The sequence below is a fragment of the Takifugu rubripes genome, chromosome 11 (genome assembly GCF_901000725.2).
Source record: "Takifugu rubripes chromosome 11, fTakRub1.2, whole genome shotgun sequence".
Classification (NCBI taxonomy): Eukaryota; Metazoa; Chordata; class Actinopteri; order Tetraodontiformes; family Tetraodontidae; genus Takifugu; species Takifugu rubripes.
The window spans coordinates 6574497-6593743 of record NC_042295.1 but is presented as its reverse complement, the minus strand read 5'-3'; the positions used below and the strand labels follow the sequence as shown (position 1 = coordinate 6593743).

Below are 19247 nucleotides of genomic sequence, written 5' to 3'. Positions count from 1 at the left end.
CGCTCACCTCAGCTGTGCAGCTCGTGCTCTGCAGGATCGTCACCGGAGGAACCAGAACCAGGAACCCCGGAGGAGGAGGAGGAGGAGAGCGAAGCGGGTGAAGGAGGACGCACTGGCGGATGCATCGGAATTACAGTTGCGGACAAAGGTGTCGACGATGGAGACCGGCCGCCTTTTGAGGGGGTAATTTCGCCTGTTAAGGTAGATCGATTTACCAGCGCGTGTCAAAGTTCTCGTGCACGCCAGCAGGAGTAAAATTGGCTTGTTGAAAGAGAACTGTCGTCGATTCTTCTGCTCTTCGCTGGAGACCATTTCTTCTCCCAGGAAGGAACCAGGGTGGATGTGTTCTGGAGGTTGAAGGTGGACGTTCCTTAAAAGACAGGACTCCCCCCCCCCTTATATAAATGTTTGCGTGCTGTTGGTGCCGTCTTTCGGTGTCGGCAAGTCTCACAGCCAGACGTCTCATATACACCAGATAGACATAAAAATAGCTGTGCGTGATACCCTCACATGCATGCACATCACAGGGAGAAGCTTTACAGCCCCTCACCCAGCTAACCGCCCTCTTACCCCCTCTACCTACACAGCCCTCCTTTCACCCCCCCCCACCGCTCAGCTATCTAATGCCTCCGCGGCGCAGAGGTGGACATGATACGGAGCCAGTTGTAGCAGCAGCAGCAGCATCCTACCCACCTTCATCATCAACACCTTGCTCCTCTTCATCACCGCCATGTCCTCGTCTCGAAAGATTTCTTCCGAGTCCTTCAGTAGCTCGGTGGGATCGGACTGCGGGCTGGAGAGTCCAGGGCGCGACGGCAGTTTGGAGGCAACAGAGGAGAACCGAGGTTGTCCGTTCTCCTCGTTTACATCCTCGCATAGATCGGTGATCTGGAACGGCCGCAGCTCCAATGACAAGCCCGCGTTTCCAGCGGTCGAAGAGCAGGGACCCGTCGGATCTCAGAAAAGGGTCACCCGGAGGAGACGGGTCAACCTGGACTCATTAGGAGAGAGCCTAAGACGACTGACATCACCCATGGTAGGCTTGTCTTCAAGCATTATTTAATACCACACCAAAAAATATAAATAAACCGTCATTTTTGCTAGTGGAAGCTGTCGTATTACTGCGTGAATTATATAAGCCTGTTATGTTTGTGGTGCATCAAAGTTTGGACATGACAAGAATGTCCCTGTCCAATTAAAATGGGTTAAAATGCATATTCCCTTCACAATAATCTGACAAGACATAAAATCGTGAAGGTCGTGTAATTTGACATCACAGAATAAATGTATACACTGTTTCAATTGGACCCCCCTGAGACTGTATAGAAGGTACCACTATGGCTTAGAAGAGTGTGTATTCATCTGGATGATGTCACGCAGACCACTACCAGATCATACTATTGGTGTGTGGATCAGCTTGTGACCTTGATGCGTTAGATTGTTCCACATCATTAAATGTATCACTTAGCCTATGTGGCAGTCATATAGCTTTAAAAGCTATACAGGCTGATTTCTTTTGGTCTAAGAGAAGCATTTAAGTTTGTGCAATAAGATTTTTGTGAAGGTGGCAGCCATCATATCCAGCACAAGACTGTGGGAAACCTTGGAAAAATGCCAGCAGGGCAGCATCATCACATAGAAAATGTGGACAATGTTTGTTGCTGACGTAAAGAACAAATGAATAACGTCTTCAGTTTTCAGAGCAGCCATAACATATAAAAGCCACATTTATCTGTAGACTCATAAAGCAATCTTTTTATTGATCCAAAAAGCTCATTGTTGTTAAAATAAAAACAACTGATAATGACAAAGAAAAAAATGCTTTTTACTTTATTACATTGAGGAGGTACAAAACAACATCAACATCCAAAATGATTAACAATTTATATTAATCAATGGTAATCAACATGCAGCTTAGCTTTGGATCTCATGAACACATATTCTGTTCCTTTTCATGCAAACATATTTTCAACTAGTGATTGATGGCATATTGATGGTTTATTATTGTTCCAGCACTTGTGACCTTATGGTGCATCTGTGCCCCAGCCGGCAGTCGTTAGGGAGCTTTGCTGATGCTTCCTGTCTGCTGTGACTCTGATGTTACATCCTTTACTTATTTTCTATCTACTGTCATTAGACTGTTTTTTTTTTTACTTTGTGCTTAAAAATAACAATTTTAAAGTTGAATTCTTTAAGGTGAAAATGCACATGTTCACATTGTGGTTCATTTTGTGTAAACATTCCAAACACTCATAGCAGAGAGAAATGCAGGAAAATGCATGATTGTCTCAGTACCTCTTTAATTACCATAGTCATCCTTCCTGCTCAAAATGGCTTCTGCCAATCCAAAAGGCCTTGTTCCAACTGAAAGGCCCATTGATCAGGTTTCTCTGCTTGTGGTGACACCATGTCTGCAGGGTGGAGGATGGGATGTTCTAACATGCTAACAATTAGATAGTTTCAACTTTTTCATGTTGTTCTTTATTGTTTAGCTCACTTTTTTTTCTCACCCCCTGACACACACACACACACACACACACACACACACACACACACACACACACACACACACACAAACACAGGTTGTGTGCAGTGTCGGTGTCTGTTGTTGACTGCAATGGACCGTGACAAAGAGAACAGAGCACGCTCTCTCTGTGGCTGAATTCACTCTGATCACCCTGACCCTGAAACTAGAACACTCTCACGCACACACTCTTGCACGTGAATACACATGCGCACACTTAGATGTGTGTAAACATGAATTTTCTGTCTCTTCCCTGTGTTCCCTGTATGAGAAGTGGCATTTAAGCAATGACTGAACAAAAGGAGTGTTGGCCTCGGATGAAACGTGCCGATGTTCACACGCACTTGTGCGTGCATGTGAAACCTTTACTGTCATGGCCACATTTTATTTAGGTACTTCGTTAGATAGACCTTTTGAGGCCTTGAACATGTCATTTGTTGTCTATTGGCTCTTATGAGGATGATCACAAACACCATGGACCAAAGGTCTCGCTGATTATGGTTAGTTAAGACCATTTGATTGAAGTCTTCTCTATAGAACAATTCTCTGAATTCGGTCTGAGTCGTTTACTCTCAGACTCATTTTGCATTTCTCATTGAAAAGCTGTTCAGAGGACATACCTTTGAATGAATATGCCAAGACTTTATTAGTCTTTTGTGGGACATATCAGAATTAGACCGTATGTGCTGTGAGGGGATGCTGTCCTAATGTATATTCTGATCTTTTGTTTCCATTATATACAGAAAGAGACATTACCAGACGCGCAGGACATTTTCTGTTGTGCATCATGTGTTAACAATATTACAACCCTGCAGAGCAGGAGTGCATCTAGGGTGATTAGGGTCTATTATAGCTGACCAGTACACCGATTTGACACAGGAAGAGACTGTATTTGTACACCTAACACAAACTTTAGATATGTTGTTGGTGCCCTAGTGATGCAACACTTGTTCCCTTGTTAATTCAACCATGGTGTTCCCAGTTTGTACAATCTAGGTGGGGCTATGACACATGAAGCCACAATGTCCATCCCAAGAAAATTGAACATAATTGCCTTGAGACCAGTGCTGTGTGAAATAGTCTTTATTTCTTGCCAATATTAACTTGAGGCATTTTTATAGAATGAACCACACCCCCTTGTGGTAAAACTGCACATGCTCCTCTGTGACTGCCACATGGCTGGGAGAATGAAGATAATCGCCAGGTGTCAAATATGGTGACGCTGATTGGATACACTCCTGTTGCTATGCACAAATCTCTTGTCACTGATTGGCTGGTTGCTGCACGGGCTGGGCGACTTTTCCCTGTCACCCATGAATGAGCAAGGAAATATTTTATGAAGCTATAAATTCTGATTTATGCAGTTTTGTATATGACATATTGGTATAAGATTATTGCTCTTTTTATGTTCCAGTTTCCCTTGTGCTGACAGCTTTCTAACCATGCTTAAGATCTGATCACTCTGTGACCATGATTGTGGGAGGAGAGGGATGTCCCAGATAGAAGAAAGAATCGTGGACTTGCGGCACTTGTATGCCAGTTGGATGCAATCAATCAGAAATTGCAGTTGGGCTCATAGAGCTTTTTAAAATAAACCAATGCAGGGCAACAGAGTAAAAGGAATGGCTGGTGCATTGGTCAAATTCTGGTCCCCTCCCAAAGTAAAGAAAGAGCAAACAAAACAGAAGAGACAAGAAAGAAGAGGGAAAAGAACAGAAGAATAAAAGAAAGGAATTGCACAATAATCGTATATTATATGGACCTGTTGTGTGTAATATGAACAATCTACTGCTGAAATATGTGGCCCTGTTTTCTCAGGCGTGTGCTCATGTGTGGTTGATAATTATTGGTGCTTGTGTGTTTGACCATGTGTCTGGAACGTATGTACACACACGTCATTGAATAGCTGAATCAAGGATGTAGTGGCGTAACTGGTGAATACTGAGAACACTCGCAGATTTCTGCTGTACTTGGGCGCTCCGTGCAGGACGTGGCTAGTTGAAAGCAGTTTAAGATCTTCTGTAAACACACTAGTTTCTACTGTTGTTTTTTCCTTTATTGTTGCTGCAGCAACCACAGAAGAGACAGTTTCAGCTGGAAACAGATATAATAGTATATATACCTCACTAGACTTTACATTAGACACACACAGACACACACACTGATGATGACCTCCAAAAGACATGCAATTGGGGGGAGGTGAAATGTGATTATCCCCCCAAATACATTACTCATTCCTTGTTTGTACCACTTCGAAATGTCTATTTTGAGACAAGGGTGGAGAGATTGTAAAGTACAATATGAAAAAAACATTTCAGGTGGTTGTCGGTGTCTTTAAATGGTGCAGTTTTACATGGAATGTGAACATGCCTGCCTGATAATCTGACTTCTGCTTGCAGACCCAGTCTGTTCAGGAGGCTCTGCAGCGAACTCTTCACTTTTATAGGCAACATGAGATTAGGTAAGACTGTGATGGAGCTTTTTTGTACATTCACCTGTTTTTAAATTATATGTTTTGTTCGCAGAAATATAAATACAATACACTACTTGCACTTTTTGCTCAACTTTATAATGACACTGAGTGGAATAATATTTGGAATCAATGAAAAGAAACCAATAATGTATTTAAAGACTTTACCTTTTTATACAATTTTAATATTAAATATCTCTAAAAAGCTTCACTACATCATTAAAGGAAGAAATTAAGTCTGCTTCTGTTCAATTAATGTATAAGGCATCACATGTTGTTTCATTCCACTTCCTATTTGCTGACCTAATCCCAAAATAAATATTTTTTGTGGTTTACAGGTGTGGGGAAGACATACAGGAACGAGAAATTAAAGAGAATAAATGTGTATTTCTAGAAAATTCTGGCTCAGAAGAACATGTTTTACAAATACTTCAGTACATGGCCACCATACTAGGTAACTCTGTGTGTGTGTGTGTGTGTGGGGGGGGGGTATATTGTGTATTGTGTATGCTAATTTTAATTGGGCAAAGATTCACACCACACTTATTTCACACTTTTTATACTATTCCCAGCATCAGAAATGTTCATAGCAGAGTATAATAATGAGGTCTCATTTGCGAGCCATATGGTTGTCATGGCGATACTATTGTATGTGTTGTTTTATATCACCTCTGAGCCTCTAACGTGTTAATGCCAGAGGTTAGAGGAGAACAGGCCAGGGTTAACGGTTAGGTTTGGGGCTGGGGTTAAGGTTAGGTCAGGGGTTTGATTAGATTTAGGGTTAAGAATTAGGGGTTATGGTTTGGTTAGGGATTAAAGGATAGGGTTGGGATAGGGTTAAGGTTAAGCATTAGGGGTTAGAGTTGGGTTAGTGCTTACAATTGGAGCTGGGGTTAGGGTTGGATTAGGGCAATGTGTGTGAAATTACGGAGAATTCATTGACCACTGGTTCCAAACGTGTCGGTGAGTTCTTCTTAAACGGCCTATGTAGACCTCAATCCAGTAAGACCCATTTAGTTTGTGGTAGGACAGAAGATTTACTTTGAGATAGAGAGCAACATTTAAAACAGTTCTGGATGCAAACAGGCTCCTAACTGCTTGGAGCAATGTCTTATCAGTGGTTGTACCTTTTAAAATACACGTGGAATGGAACCCAGGTGTTTTGTGCTGTAGACACAGTTTTATGGTCAGCAGTAACTATTATAGTTGCAAAAGAGCTAAATTGCTCTTTTGCACACTAACCTTGGCTTTTGACGTCTCTTCTCTAAGGAGTACCGTATTGTGAGCTGCGAGAGCGTTTTGGGGAGGAGTTCTTTGGCCTCTGCTTTGAAGAAAATGAACGAGTACTTCGAGCTGTAGGTAGTAACCTTCAGGACTTCTTCAATGGCTTTGATGCCATTTTGGAACATATTCGAACCTCCACAGGGCGCCGTGCCTCATCGGAGAGTCCCTCTTTTCAGTGCAAGGATCTGCGTGAGGAGAGAGGGATTCAAACTTTGGACAAAGCTGAAGAGCAAAGGGGGCATGGACAGAAAGGCAAAGTATTGCTGCTTCATTGTTTCAACCCCGCTCCTGTTGTTGGACTAATTATGCCTGGATTAATCCGAGCTGTTGCCAAGAGAATCTTTCATTCAGAAGTGGAGGTGGAAGAGGTTCCCCCGTTCACTCCTTTGCTGCCCATTAGAGACACAGAAACTCTGGACGGTGACTCCACCATCCCGATCCTGGGTGGCTATTCCGTTACCTCACCCCCTTCCTCTCCAACATCTCCCCCTCCTTTCTTATCCTCTGTAGCCACAGGTTGCTTGTCCTTTCAAATACAAGAACAATTCCCTGTTTCCATCCCCTCATTCCCAAAGGCTACATCAGTTAGCTTTAAACGGTCTTCAAGCTTACTGTCAACCAATCCCAGCGATCTGCGCATTGGACTGGCCACGTTTTGTTGTGCCTTTCCCTTTCACCTAGTTCTGGGGCCTCGCATGGAGCTTCTGCAGCTTGGAGAAGGACTGAGGAGGCAGGCTCGCATAGATCCTCATCGCAGCGTCTTATTCAGGGAGTGTTTTGAGATCATCTCACCCAAGATGGAACCGTCATTCCAGGGTATCCTTTTGAGGCTTGCATCCCCGTTTACCATCCGCACCAGACCTGATGCCACACAGGCCGGAACCAAGGAAAAGGTACAGCTCTTTAGCTCATTTTTGTTTCTCATTAAATAAAAATTCATTTTTGCTTCTTGAGAGAGAAATAAACTATGAGATCTATACCATGACATAGGAAATAAACAATCAACAGGAATTTAGCTGAAGAACTCTGGCTATTCATACACAAGATAAACCAAAGATAACAGTTCCAACTGGTGGACAACGATCAGACTCAAAGCAATAAGGAAGAAGTCGCATTTCTGGAGGAAATAAATGCAGCTAGTGAAACGTAGCAACAGTAGTTGTGATGAGGAAGAGTAAGATGTGTGTAGTGTGTTGTGGTGTATTTTCTACAATCTCATAATCTCAGCTTTCTGGAAGAGAGAGACCAACCACGTCTGCCAACGTGTGATCACTTTTAAAAGACCCACTTTGTTGAAAACAATTAATCAGGTTCACCTTTCAGCTCTGATTAAAGTCTCCTGTGAGCTGAAGACACATTTGATGGTTTTAATGTCAGCATTAGAAAATGTGCCAATAATAATAGCGTAAAGTAAGACTGTATGGAAACTTTAGATCAGGGGTTGGCAACCCAAAATGTTGGAAGATCCATATTGAACCAAAAAAAACAAGAAAACAATCTGTCTGGTTCCGCAAAAAATTAAAAGCCTTATATAGGGCTTATAATGAAGGCAACACATGCTGTAAGTGTCTATATTAGCTGTATCAGCCTACTTTCCAAATGATAAGTAGGCTACAAATACATAATGAGCATTCATGATGAAATGTTTATTTTCCCCGCAGCGCGTCCTGGAGAGAATGACGCACCACGTGGCCACTCTGCTGTACGATGGCGCTTTAAGTTTAACTTCCATTATAATGAGATGTTGAAACTAAATATTTATTATACACATTTATACAGCATTAGAAAACTTTAAGAATGTTTGTCACGTTTTTCCTCCTACAGAAATTATATTAAAACAATTTCCATTTTCATATTTTTGAAAAAGCTCCAGGGAGCCAGTAGGGCAGCGCTAAAGAGCCGCATGCGGCTCCAGAGCCGCGGGTTGCTGACCCCTGCTTTAGATCAACATCCTGGCGGCTGCTCGACATTAAAGGATTTGGAGACCAAACCATCCAAAATCCCATTTCAATATGAAGAAAATACAAGATATGATGCTCACTGTCTTCACGCTGCTTTGTTGAGTCTCAGCTTCATCTACACGGGATCAATAATGGCTTAGGACGGACGGACGGACAGAGAGACAGAGAGACAGAGAGACAGAGAGACAGAGAGACATTTTTAAAAAGCATTAACTTAAACAGGTAACTATTTGGCTTTCATAGCCTACGTTAATTAGCATTAAAACCCTGATGACCCATCAGTAAGATTAGACAGATGAGTGGATTTTTATCATCTTTGTTATTAAGAGATTCACAACAATGTTTTCATTAACAACATTACAGAACATATTTGCTTTTCAAGGTTGATTTTAGATATTTGGATGAAAGGACTTCTAGGTGTGAATCTCTGAGGCCTCCAGGCCTGACTGACTCAGATATGAGAAAGAAGAAGGAAAGAGGAGATGACCTTTTCACCATAAAGGACAGTGAGAGAAGGCGACAGGCCAAGGGAAAAAGACAAAACAGAATGCTTCTCTCTTTGCATATCTGAGAGGACTTCTTACCTTCTCCATATGCTCCATGTACACGAGGGTCCCACTAAAGCTTTTAATACTCTGTGCTGACACCACAGCCACATCGTCAAAGGACTCTGACCCCCCCAACAAGCAACAAACTCCCATTGAATGTGAAGGAACCTGATACAGGACCAGGCTCATACTGTATGTAGAGTCTGTTTTTAATACATCAAATCATGGTCAAAATAATTTTGGTTTTTGGAAAGAAAAAAGCTTCTTTCATGGTATTTTATGATTTCTCTCTGATAAACTGAGGCTTGACGCTAATTCTTGTTTCCAAAAACCAACATTACGCTCCTTGATCATTACAGTACTTTAAAAATAAAATGAATATGAGATCTTAGGCACAGGTTCTTTGATGACTTTAAACAGAGAAAATCTGCTCTGGGGAAGAATCTGATCCTCAAAGAAACGGATGAAGGTCTGTGAATGAAGGTAGTGATTTACCATTTTACCAGGAATACCTCACCAAGTTAGTGGTCTCTTAAAATGCCTCATCCCCTTTACATTCATCAGCCAATAGATTTAATAGGACAAGCAGTAAAGCTACAGCTATTCACCCTGAAGAAAACCAACAATGGCAAAAACACCACAAGCTTTAATTACTGCTAATAACTTTCCGTCAGCAAAATATAGCCAACTTAAACAAGCTGGTGTTGTAGCTCTCTGCTCTCACCTCTCTCCCTCCCACCTTCCCCCCTCTCTCTCCCTTTCCCTCCCTCCCTCTCTCTCTCTCTTTCTCCCCTGCTCTCTCTCCCCTCCCTCCCTCTCCCCCCTCTCTTGCTCTCTCTCTCTCCCCCCTCTCTCCACCTCCTTCTTCCATCTCTCTCTCTCTTTCTCCCCCCTCCCTCTGTGAGTGAGAGACTGACTCATTGACTGTATTAAGTGCTTGTTCGTGCTAATGAGTTTGTTGATGTGCCACTTTCAAAAAATGATCCATTAATTGTGTGTTCACTCTTTCCATCTTTGTGCCCCTCTTACATGTTGTTTTCTATCTGTTCTCTCTCTCCTCATCTCTGGTTGCCTAGATTTTCTACTTTTGTTTATTGTTTAAGAAGAATATTCGGTCATTCCATTCGGTCAATAATGTTTTGTCATCAATTCTTTATTGGTTATTCCTAACTCTACCCTCTCTTCCATGATCATGTGCACTCGCTCTCACCTGCATGCACTCACCTCATCTGCTGTGATGGTGGAGATGCAGGCAGAAGGGGAGGAGTGCTCAGTTAATCACAAGTGCACAACTGGGCCAATGCAAGTGCCTCCAGGGGTGTGTGTGTGTGTTTGTGTGTGTGTGTGTGCGTGCATGCGTCTGATTGGTATCTATGTATATGCATGTGTGAAACAGAGAAAATCAGACTTTAGATGACCTAAAAACCAGAAAAAATGTTGAAAATAAGTGAAGGGATATAGTACAAAGTAGTCTCTCAATGTAACTGAAGAGTACAGCATTTAAAGATTCCATATATTACTATGATGTTGGTATGAACAATAGCCATCCTGTGTGGACTCCATTTTGCATACGTTTATATATAACTGCAAATGAAATGTATAGCGATGTATGTATGCCAGACAGGAGCACTGTGTATGTCTCCCTCTTGGACACATTGTGTGTGTGTCTGTGTAGATGTGTTGACTGTTTGTATTATGCAGTAGACCAAGGAGAGCGTGGTGCTATAAATAAAACAGGACTGCAGTGTGCTCGCTGGCAGAACAATCCATGTGACTCTATGAAAAAAGAGAGGGAAAACTAAGTGAAGAGAGCGTAACAGACAGAGGGAATGTAAAATCAGATGACTTGGAGTGAGTGGGAGAGGCAGCCTCTCCAATGGCCAGCACTTCCATCCAAAGGCCTCTCTGTACTCTCCATTGATAACCCCAGTCCCCTTCAGTCACATTAAAGACACATTTATAGCTCCAGCACAGCTGCTACGTATTGAAAAAACCTGCAGAGAGGAAGCTGCAATTTATGCAAATTCTAACAATGATAATGCTCCATTGGTCCAATCGAGCTGTTCCTATATTAGTGAAAACAAGCACAAGAAGTCTTTGCTTTGTTGTCTTGCAGCCTCATTGATGGAGCTGTTATTTCTTTATTGCTTATTGTGATCGGTAGGTGATGGAGTTAAAGGGTCAGATGATCCACGTGCCCGAGTCATGCTCCTTGATGTTTCTGGGATCGCCTCGCGTTGATAAATTGGAGGAGCTGATGGGAAGAGGACTTTATCTATCTGATATTCCCATCCACGATGCTACCCGGGATGTTATTCTGGTGGGGGAGCAGGCCAGGGCCCAGGATGGACTGAAGAAGAGAATGGACAAACTGAAGGTAAAACAGTTGCTTTTTATACTTCTTGGTTCAAACTGTTCATATAACAATGCTGTAACTACTTATTATCACTCCTGACCAGAACCCTCTGACCTACTTTAGCTGATGTTCTATCGCCTCAGGATAGCAGGAGACAACCTGACCATCCATCCCCCATTTTCTTATATGTTCCTTTTGTATATATCATGCTTAGTTTTATCCTGTGACGCTTAAGCTTTATCATATGACGCTTACACTTACGCTTATTGTAATCTTACATGTCCGTGTACTAGTATAAAAATAAACCTCACCAGGGCCCACACTTGTAGCTCACACTGCAGACGTGTGGTTGCCTTTTCAGCATGTAAACTGAAGCTTCCGTCTCATTCCTCTGATGGCAACAGCACGGGAAGAAAACTGATCACTTTCTTCTCAACACTTTTCTTTACACTGTAAGAGCAGTTGATGGTTCTTTGATGAGACCAAGACAGAAGCAGAAATGTCTGGAAAAATCATAAAACGGCAGTTTTGATTCAGACCACTTCAATCTCCTCTATCACCTCTGAATGAAAACTGCCGTTCTTCTCAAATCACCATGTCATTTAAACAAGAACTAACTCCTGGACTGTTCTGTAGGTTTACATTAATGGCAACCACACATTCAAAGCTGTATATTAACCTTCCCGTGTAGATAAATGTTTATTCTGCGTCAGGCCAAAGAGATGAAAGAAAATGGCTCATGGCAGCTTTAAAATTTGCTTTGATGGTATCTTGATGAAATAGCAGGTTACTGCCGTAGCCATCATGCTTCCACCTGCCTCTGTTATAAATGAGGGTAACTTTGTGATTAGAAACAGTATAAATGAACCGTCAGCTGGCTTCTTGCAAATTTTCCAAATGTCCTGTCCCAAACTAACTGGCTCTGTCTCCTCTCAGGCCACATTAGAGAGGACTCACCAGGCTCTAGAGGAGGAAAAGAGGAGAACAGTGGACCTCCTTTATTCCATCTTCCCTGGAGACGTGGCACAGAAGCTGTGGCAGGGTCAGCCGGTACCGGCTCGTAAATTTGACGACGTCACCATGCTATTCTCAGACATCGTGGGTTTCACTGCCGTCTGCGCCCAGTGCACGCCGATGCAGGTCATCTCCATGCTGAACGAGCTCTACACACGCTTCGACTACCAGTGCGGCATCTTGGATGTTTATAAGGTCAGACTATAGAAGAGGACACGTGTGATCGAGCAGCTATTTACTGAGACCTTTCACAGGAAGATGAGCTGCTGTTATTGTTCTGGTTTTTAGTAGTGGGCTACTGTGTTGTAATGATTAAATGAGTCTGAGGGAGGTGTAAATATGGCGCCCGTGAGCTTGCTGTGGTGTAAAGAATCCTTTTGTCCCATTTTCTCTAGGATCAGGTCAGCATATGTATTCCCTGTTCTTTTCATCATCAGAGCTGCTGTCATCTTTGCACTCATGCTCAGTTGCCCAGAAAGGCTTAATCTCCCACAGTGCCAACAGAAACATGCATTTCCTCTGTTATCACTGAGATACAGAATTGCCCTGAGAGTTTATCTGAGAGTGAGCGTGTCTGTAAAATAGAAGCTATCAATAGGAGGACGTGCTGAGGAGTTTGAGGCACCCATACGTTGCCATTGCCATAGTTACTGATGAAGAGGTTTAGCCGGCAGGAGGCCTGAGTGAGAGGGTTTTTACTCAGAGCTTAGTTCCCCTGCAGATTTGTTTTAAACCAAAAATCCAATTACAAACATTAGCCGAACCAGCCACAGCTACACATTTTTGCAGTATGCAGCAGAACGGTTTTAGTGTGTTGGACATGGTTAGATACTGAGGCTGATACTGTTCCTGCCTGTCTGTAACAGGAGAAATGGAGCTGCCTTTTCTGAGGTTGACTTCATGTGTTCCCAATGATTTCACCCCATTTCTATTCTGTCATCAACCTGATTCAGATCGAGACGATAGGTGATGCCTACTGTGTGGCAGGAGGTCTTCACAAAAAGGTTGAGAGTCACGCCAAGCCGATAGCTCACATGGCCCTAAAGATGATGGAACTCTCTGAGGAAGTGCTGACGCCTGATGGAAAACCTATAAAGGTGAATTTTCATTCAGCCTTTGCTGTACCTGTGTTTACTGTAACAATATTTGTACGAGAAAGTATTGAATATCATGGTGACATGTAGCTAATATAGATAATTTGGACACTACTGAGTGACTCCTAATAATGCTGCTGTGTAGACGTGATGGATGGATGGATGACATTTTAAAAAAAGAAAAAATAGAAAGTCACAAATTTGGGGGTGGAGAGTTCAGGGTTAGTTGAGAGGGTGTATTTAAGAGTTTAAGAGTATGTTCTCCTCAATCTGTCCAGTTGCTCCTGTTTCCTCCGAAAGTCCAAAGACATGGGGGACAGTTGAGCTGATGCCTCTGCCTTAATCCAGCCTTGTTGTCCTGGGTGTTCCCCTCACTTCCATCCCAGCCCTGGTCCCCAAGGACAATATTAAGACATATTCACTGGTAGAGGAAAAAAAGGAAGTAGATGCCACTGGTTTCCGTGGTGATGACGATGTTCTACATTCTCTTGAGAAGTAGCTTTTCATTTATGATTGTGTAAAAGTTTACAAAATTTATATAAAAGATTTATATAAAAGGAAATTTATATAAAAGATTCTTATGTTCTTTTGCTCTCCTCTTTGTTCTCCTCTCTGCTGTCCTCTCCTTTCTCCCTGGTTTCCTCTCTGTTTTCCTGTATGCTGTCCTCTCTATTCTCCTCCCTGGTCTCCTCTCTGTTATTCTCTCTGTTCTCTCTATTCTCCTCTCTGCTCTCCTCTCTCTTCTCTCTCTTCTTCTCTCTCATCTTTCTGTTCCCTCTGTTCTCCTCTCTGTTCCCCTCTGTTCTCGCTATTCTCTTCCCTCTTCTCCTCTCTGTTCTCTCTGTTCTCCACTCTCTCCCTTCTGCTGCTGCACCTTTTGTCCTCTTTGGCTATCCATTCTGTGTCTAGAGATTTCCAACAGAAGCTAAATGCTGTTCACTCAGAGCTCAAATCCAGCCAACATTGCTAAAACTATCATGAGAACTGTGAGGGAGGGAAAGGGTTTGCTGGAGGAAACACACTCATGTGTGAGTCCTCAGGAGACAAACACACAACAAAACACACATGATCATCTGGTCGGCTCACTCAGGCCTGTTTAGTCGCTTCTTGCATAAACGTGAGACTATCCTATCCATTGTGTTTGTAAAAATCAACACACACACACACACACAGATGGAGGATTTACACATTATACACTGGACCAAACTCTTTCTGCACACCACTCAAAACAACGTTTTTCTGCAAGATGCCATAATGTGCATATTTTACTTCTATATTTTTATCTATATGAAATGGACCATGTCATGAACTGTGATCACAAATATCTGATGTATCCTTTGAAGTAAACTAACTTGTGACACGTCTCCACAAGATGCTTTAAAATCAAATTCTGAAAAACAAAACAGAAGAAAAAAATTACAATAACAATAAAGGATAATACAGAGCAACATGTATAAACATAGATTCAAATGGTGCATTACATGTATTCTATATATGTGTATATCTCAGCATAACCGGCGGCACCGACATGAAAGGATGGTCCCTGATTTGCTAAGTGAATGCCATGACCGATTGACTCTCACTCACTGCAACATCAGAGAGAGGGAAGAGCAACAGCTTACGCAGCAGTGTAACATAGGGACAGACAGACAGGCAGACAGACGGGTGTACGGCCATCTGTAAGGAGATGAAAAATAGGTCACACTCACCCGCACTTCTGCTGTCAAGGTTTCTCTATCTAATTTTAAATTTGTTCACACCTCCCCCAACTTCTTATTTTTTTTTAAATTGTCTTTTTATTTTACCTTGCTGCCACCGTCGTCTGCTGTTGCCATGGCGACCTGACAATGTGATTGCATGTAACACAGTGGCATTAGATTGGAGATGTGATGAAATGCTGAAACAGATCATGACGGATCTACTGGACCTGCATCTGTTGGAGGAAAATCCAATAGTTGCTCCAGTGGAATTGAACCAATCAGGGTTGGGCTGAAAGGACACGTTGACAGAGTCTATTTTGCCTCTTGGAGGGTTCAGATGGGAACCAGCGTCATCTTGCTGCTCCCTCAGAATTATTGTGGATTATTTCCAGTCTCTAACCTATTTTAAATACCTCCACAGTTAAAAATGATGCCGTGAGTCAATTTAAACAGCTACACTAATTGAAACTGATGGATCCAGTGTGTGAAAGTAACCACAATGAAACAATTAATTCCTATTTAGTGAATTGGAAACCTGTCAAAAAAAGAAGTGTCACATATAGAAAACACTTCAGCTGCATATGGGGTATACTGTAGAAGTGACCATCAATAACACCAGATTTATTTCCATTTTTGTATCACCTGTGTATGTGTGTGTGTAGATCTTAATGGAAAGCATTTCTGTGGCTTAAACTGGAAGTTCCAATTTCTTTAATGTTCTTCTGTTCTCCCAGTTAAGGATTGGCATCCACACTGGCTCTGTGCTGGCAGGCGTGGTCGGTGTTAAAATGCCACGATACTGCCTGTTTGGCAACAATGTGACACTGGCGAGCAAATTTGAATCAGGGAGCCATCCCCGGTGCATAAATGTTAGCCCCACTACGTACCAGTAAGAGATGGCGCCTCACATCCACCACATACAGCAAGTCCTTAAATGTTCTCCTGTAAATGAACTCTTTAATCTGGTTCCCCCAGGTTGCTGAAAGATGACCGCTCCTTTTCATTTGTCCCTCGCTCACACCTGGAACTCCCAGACAACTTTCCCAAAGAGATCCCAGGGACGTGTTACTTCCTGGAGGCAGGGACATCCCGCAGTCATGCCTCTCTCACCAGCTCCCGCTCTGCTCCCCCAGCCTCTATGAGGAAAGTCTCCTACAGCATCGGGACCATGTTTCTAAGAGAAACCAGCTTGTAGACCTCATGCACTGACTTGCACTCACTTATTGTGTGGATGGCTGAATCAGACTGGCTGGACCAAAGTGGGAACTAAAAAAACTAAAACTAAGAATCCAATGATTTAGCAGCTCCATCACTAATCTCTACTCCCACCATGGCTTTGGTCTGGAGAGGTGGATGGTAAGAGCAAACCTAGAGGGAATCATGGACACAAGCACTGTTGCACAATTCACAACAGAACTACTATGAACAAGAACAAATTAACTTTGGTTAAACTACTGGATGCTGAAGAACACAATTGTATGGACTATCCAAGTTTTGGAAGTATTGGAAGTACTGCACCATACTAAAGAAGAGAACGTAGGCAGAAGAACAAAGGTCCACTGAGTTCATGCTTTACTAAACATGCATCTGGCTGTTTGTCATGTCCGTTTGTAAATCTGGGATCAGTTGATGAGAGGTTAAAACAGGCTGTCACACTAGGTAGAAACCAAAAAGGTTCAGGTAAACCTGAACTTGGAGCCAATATTGCAACCAACAGCGATCCAAACCTGGGAAGAATTTTGTCTTTACAGGTAACATTTCGAAGCTCAGTGCCTTTTTACCATTCAAATCAGGACAAATGTGGAGCAAATCTATTATTTTTAAAAGAAAACTTTAGTTTTATTTATCATATTCATTTATTGAGTGAAGAGGAGAACAGAAAGGTGTGAAGGACATGTGGGTTGTTTTAAACTAGTGGTGCTCCCAGTACAGCACTCCTAGGTACTGGAAAGTTATGTCTTTTCTTCTGTCCAACCAGTAAAAGACCAGTTTCACAACTTCATATTTACATCCCTTTTCTTGCTAAATCAGAATTTTATTCAACATCCATGTTTAGGTTCCACACTTCTTATTCTATGGATACCTGAGTTATCAACGTAAACTGCATCTAGTCGTAACACAGATTCATCAACAGTGAACTTCATCATCAGCTTAATATGACAATCGAACTGACTGGATTTACAGACCCACAGAACCATTTTTATAGGCAGATGTTTGGAGGTATAGAACAGGTAGATTAAAGCTGCTGCTTGTTATTCAGCCTGTTGCAATGGTGGAAGTGGTGCAGCAGCCTGAAGATAATGTTCCTCATCCATCTAGGTAGATGCCAGGTTTGAACACAGTGATGTCACCACAGATAATTTCTGGGAAGTAAACGAGTGAGAGTGACCGCTGATTCTGAGACCAGCATATGGAGGCCGTTTGCTGCTGATGGTGCACAGCATGAGCAGCAGGGCTGTGGTGGCACATGATATATTTCTCCATCTTAGCAGGAGAATAAGGTGTTCTTAAATGGTCATCTATAGAGGTTCCACGTCTCATTGGTGATGAGAGCAGCCTGGAGGTTTGATGCGCCTGTTCTCTGAAATTCACCCAATGCTAAATTTACTTTGCACACTGTAAAAAAAACAAAAAACAAAACTTGTTTTCCCATCTGGAATCTGCAGCAAAACTCTGTTGGTGCAATTGAGAAGGTTCCATTTTCCCTTTAATCAGGAGGTACCTGACTGATACACACACAAAGTCAATACCAAGAAGCTTTTTATTCACAATAATATCATAACACAATATCATTATTCATTTGAACATCTGACAGTGTCCCCTACACGTATAGCCTGTGAATTGACTATCATTCCACCTGATCAGAAATGGTAATTGCTGATTTCCAATCTTAATCTCTAAAATAAAAGACCTATAAAGGCCCGTTTAATGAGGACGTTGAATTAGTGAAATAGAAAACTTCAAAGGGAGTCGTTCAGAATCAGAAATGAATGCTGGGTTGTCAAAATTGTGCCGTCTCATATTAGCACCAGCATCTGTGTCTATATAGAATTCATCCTGAAGGTTACAATAAGTTATGAATCATGTGAATCATTTTATGAATTAGTGACAGGAGCTACAGAAAGATTTATAGTTTGTTCTGTATTGATAAATGTTGGTAGCCTATTTTCATACCTAAAGACACTATGCAGTATAAAAATTACAACTATAGAAAAAAAGGAGAGTAAAAAGTCAATTTGTGAAATATCTGAGAACCTGGTTTTCATCCTGAAACATGAAACTACAAAAGTTTTGGATTGCAGTTCATGTTTGTTTTAATTGATTTACAGATTAAAGTGCATCAAAAGCTGCCACATAAACCCTGCATAGATTAAAGCCTCTGTTTAGCTCACTATTTGGTTATATTATGACACAGTATTTAATGTAATTTCTGACTGACCTGCCTTACCTGGTTCATTAGAAATAAAGGATAAGAGTTCAGCATCAACCTGACATTTGGATTAACCTACATCTACTTTTCCTGTCAGATATATTCTGGTGTCAACACTTGGGTTTCTATACGAGTACATGGATGGATGGATGGATGGGGGGGTGGATGGTTGAATGATGGGTGGGTGGTGGATGATGGATGGGTAGATGGATGATGGGTGGATAGATGGGTGGGTGGCTGGTGGATAATGGGTGGATGGATAGATGGATGATGGATGGATGGGTGGGTGGATGATGGAGGGATGTATGATGATTGGTCAAAGGGTGGATTGTGGCTGGATACTGAATGGATGAGAGGTAGGTTGATGGATGGATGGATGGATGGATGGATGGATGGATGGGGTACTGCCATATTGGCACCAGCCCAGTGGCTCCAGTGCTGATGCAGAATGGCTTGTTAATGGTGATGCTAGAGACGGCTCATCTGCAGATCAACCATCTTCTTCAGAAGGAACCGCAGAATTCTCCAGTAGCATTCCCTCACCAGCAGCTCAGAGCTGCAGGAACAGGAAGTGAGTCAAAGGTGAATATTGGCACTGGAAAGCTTCAAACACCTTCATACAACATCTGTAAGTGATACATGAACAGCTGAGACTGTGCAGCAGTGGAGGAGCAGAAGAGATTCCTGTAGGAACTCAACAGAAATACTCACACAGGACCAGTCAGGTCAGTGAATGCAGGTGAAAGAGAAGGGTTGGACACATCCTTAACATAGAACCCTGATCCTTCGCTCTCTTGCATTTACTCAATGTTTTGACCTTATTCTTCCTCACAGACTGTGTTTATGCTAAAAGGCTCTGGGTGCTA

At 42.3% G+C, this 19247-nt stretch overlaps 1 protein-coding gene across 2 annotated transcripts; it reads left to right on the top strand.

Moving 5' to 3' along the window:
* gucy1a2 (guanylate cyclase 1, soluble, alpha 2) lies at positions 1–18438 on the top strand. Of its 2 annotated transcripts, XM_003977082.3 has the most exons (10): positions 19–201; positions 588–1036; positions 4924–4985; positions 5333–5448; positions 6264–7171; positions 10952–11164; positions 12080–12352; positions 13111–13254; positions 15686–15840; positions 15927–18438. In XM_003977082.3, the coding sequence occupies exons 2-10, from the start codon at positions 731–733 to the stop codon at positions 16144–16146; spliced, it is 2397 nt and encodes a 798-aa protein (XP_003977131.1). In that variant the 5' UTR covers positions 19–201; positions 588–730; the 3' UTR covers positions 16147–18438. The 2 variants fall into 2 exon arrangements, with proteins under 2 accessions (XP_029699731.1, XP_003977131.1); XM_029843871.1 differs by lacking the exons at positions 15686–15840; positions 15927–18438 and adding an exon at positions 13530–13922 and having other exon boundaries at positions 1–1036.
* Positions 18439–19247: the final 809 nt, after the last annotated feature.

What these genes read in the sequence shown, in the direction of transcription:
- gucy1a2 (XM_003977082.3), top strand. Translation starts at nt 731, where the DNA reads ATGTCCTCGTCTCGAAAGATTTCTTCCGAGTCCTTCAGTAGCTCGGTG. An exon ending in TATAGGCAACATGAGATTAG is followed by an intron (nt 4,986 to 5,332) that starts GTAAGACTGTGA and finishes TGTGGTTTACAG; the next exon opens with GTGTGGGGAAGACATACAGG. An exon ending in GCATCTTGGATGTTTATAAG is followed by an intron (nt 12,353 to 13,110) that starts GTCAGACTATAG and finishes AACCTGATTCAG; the next exon opens with ATCGAGACGATAGGTGATGC.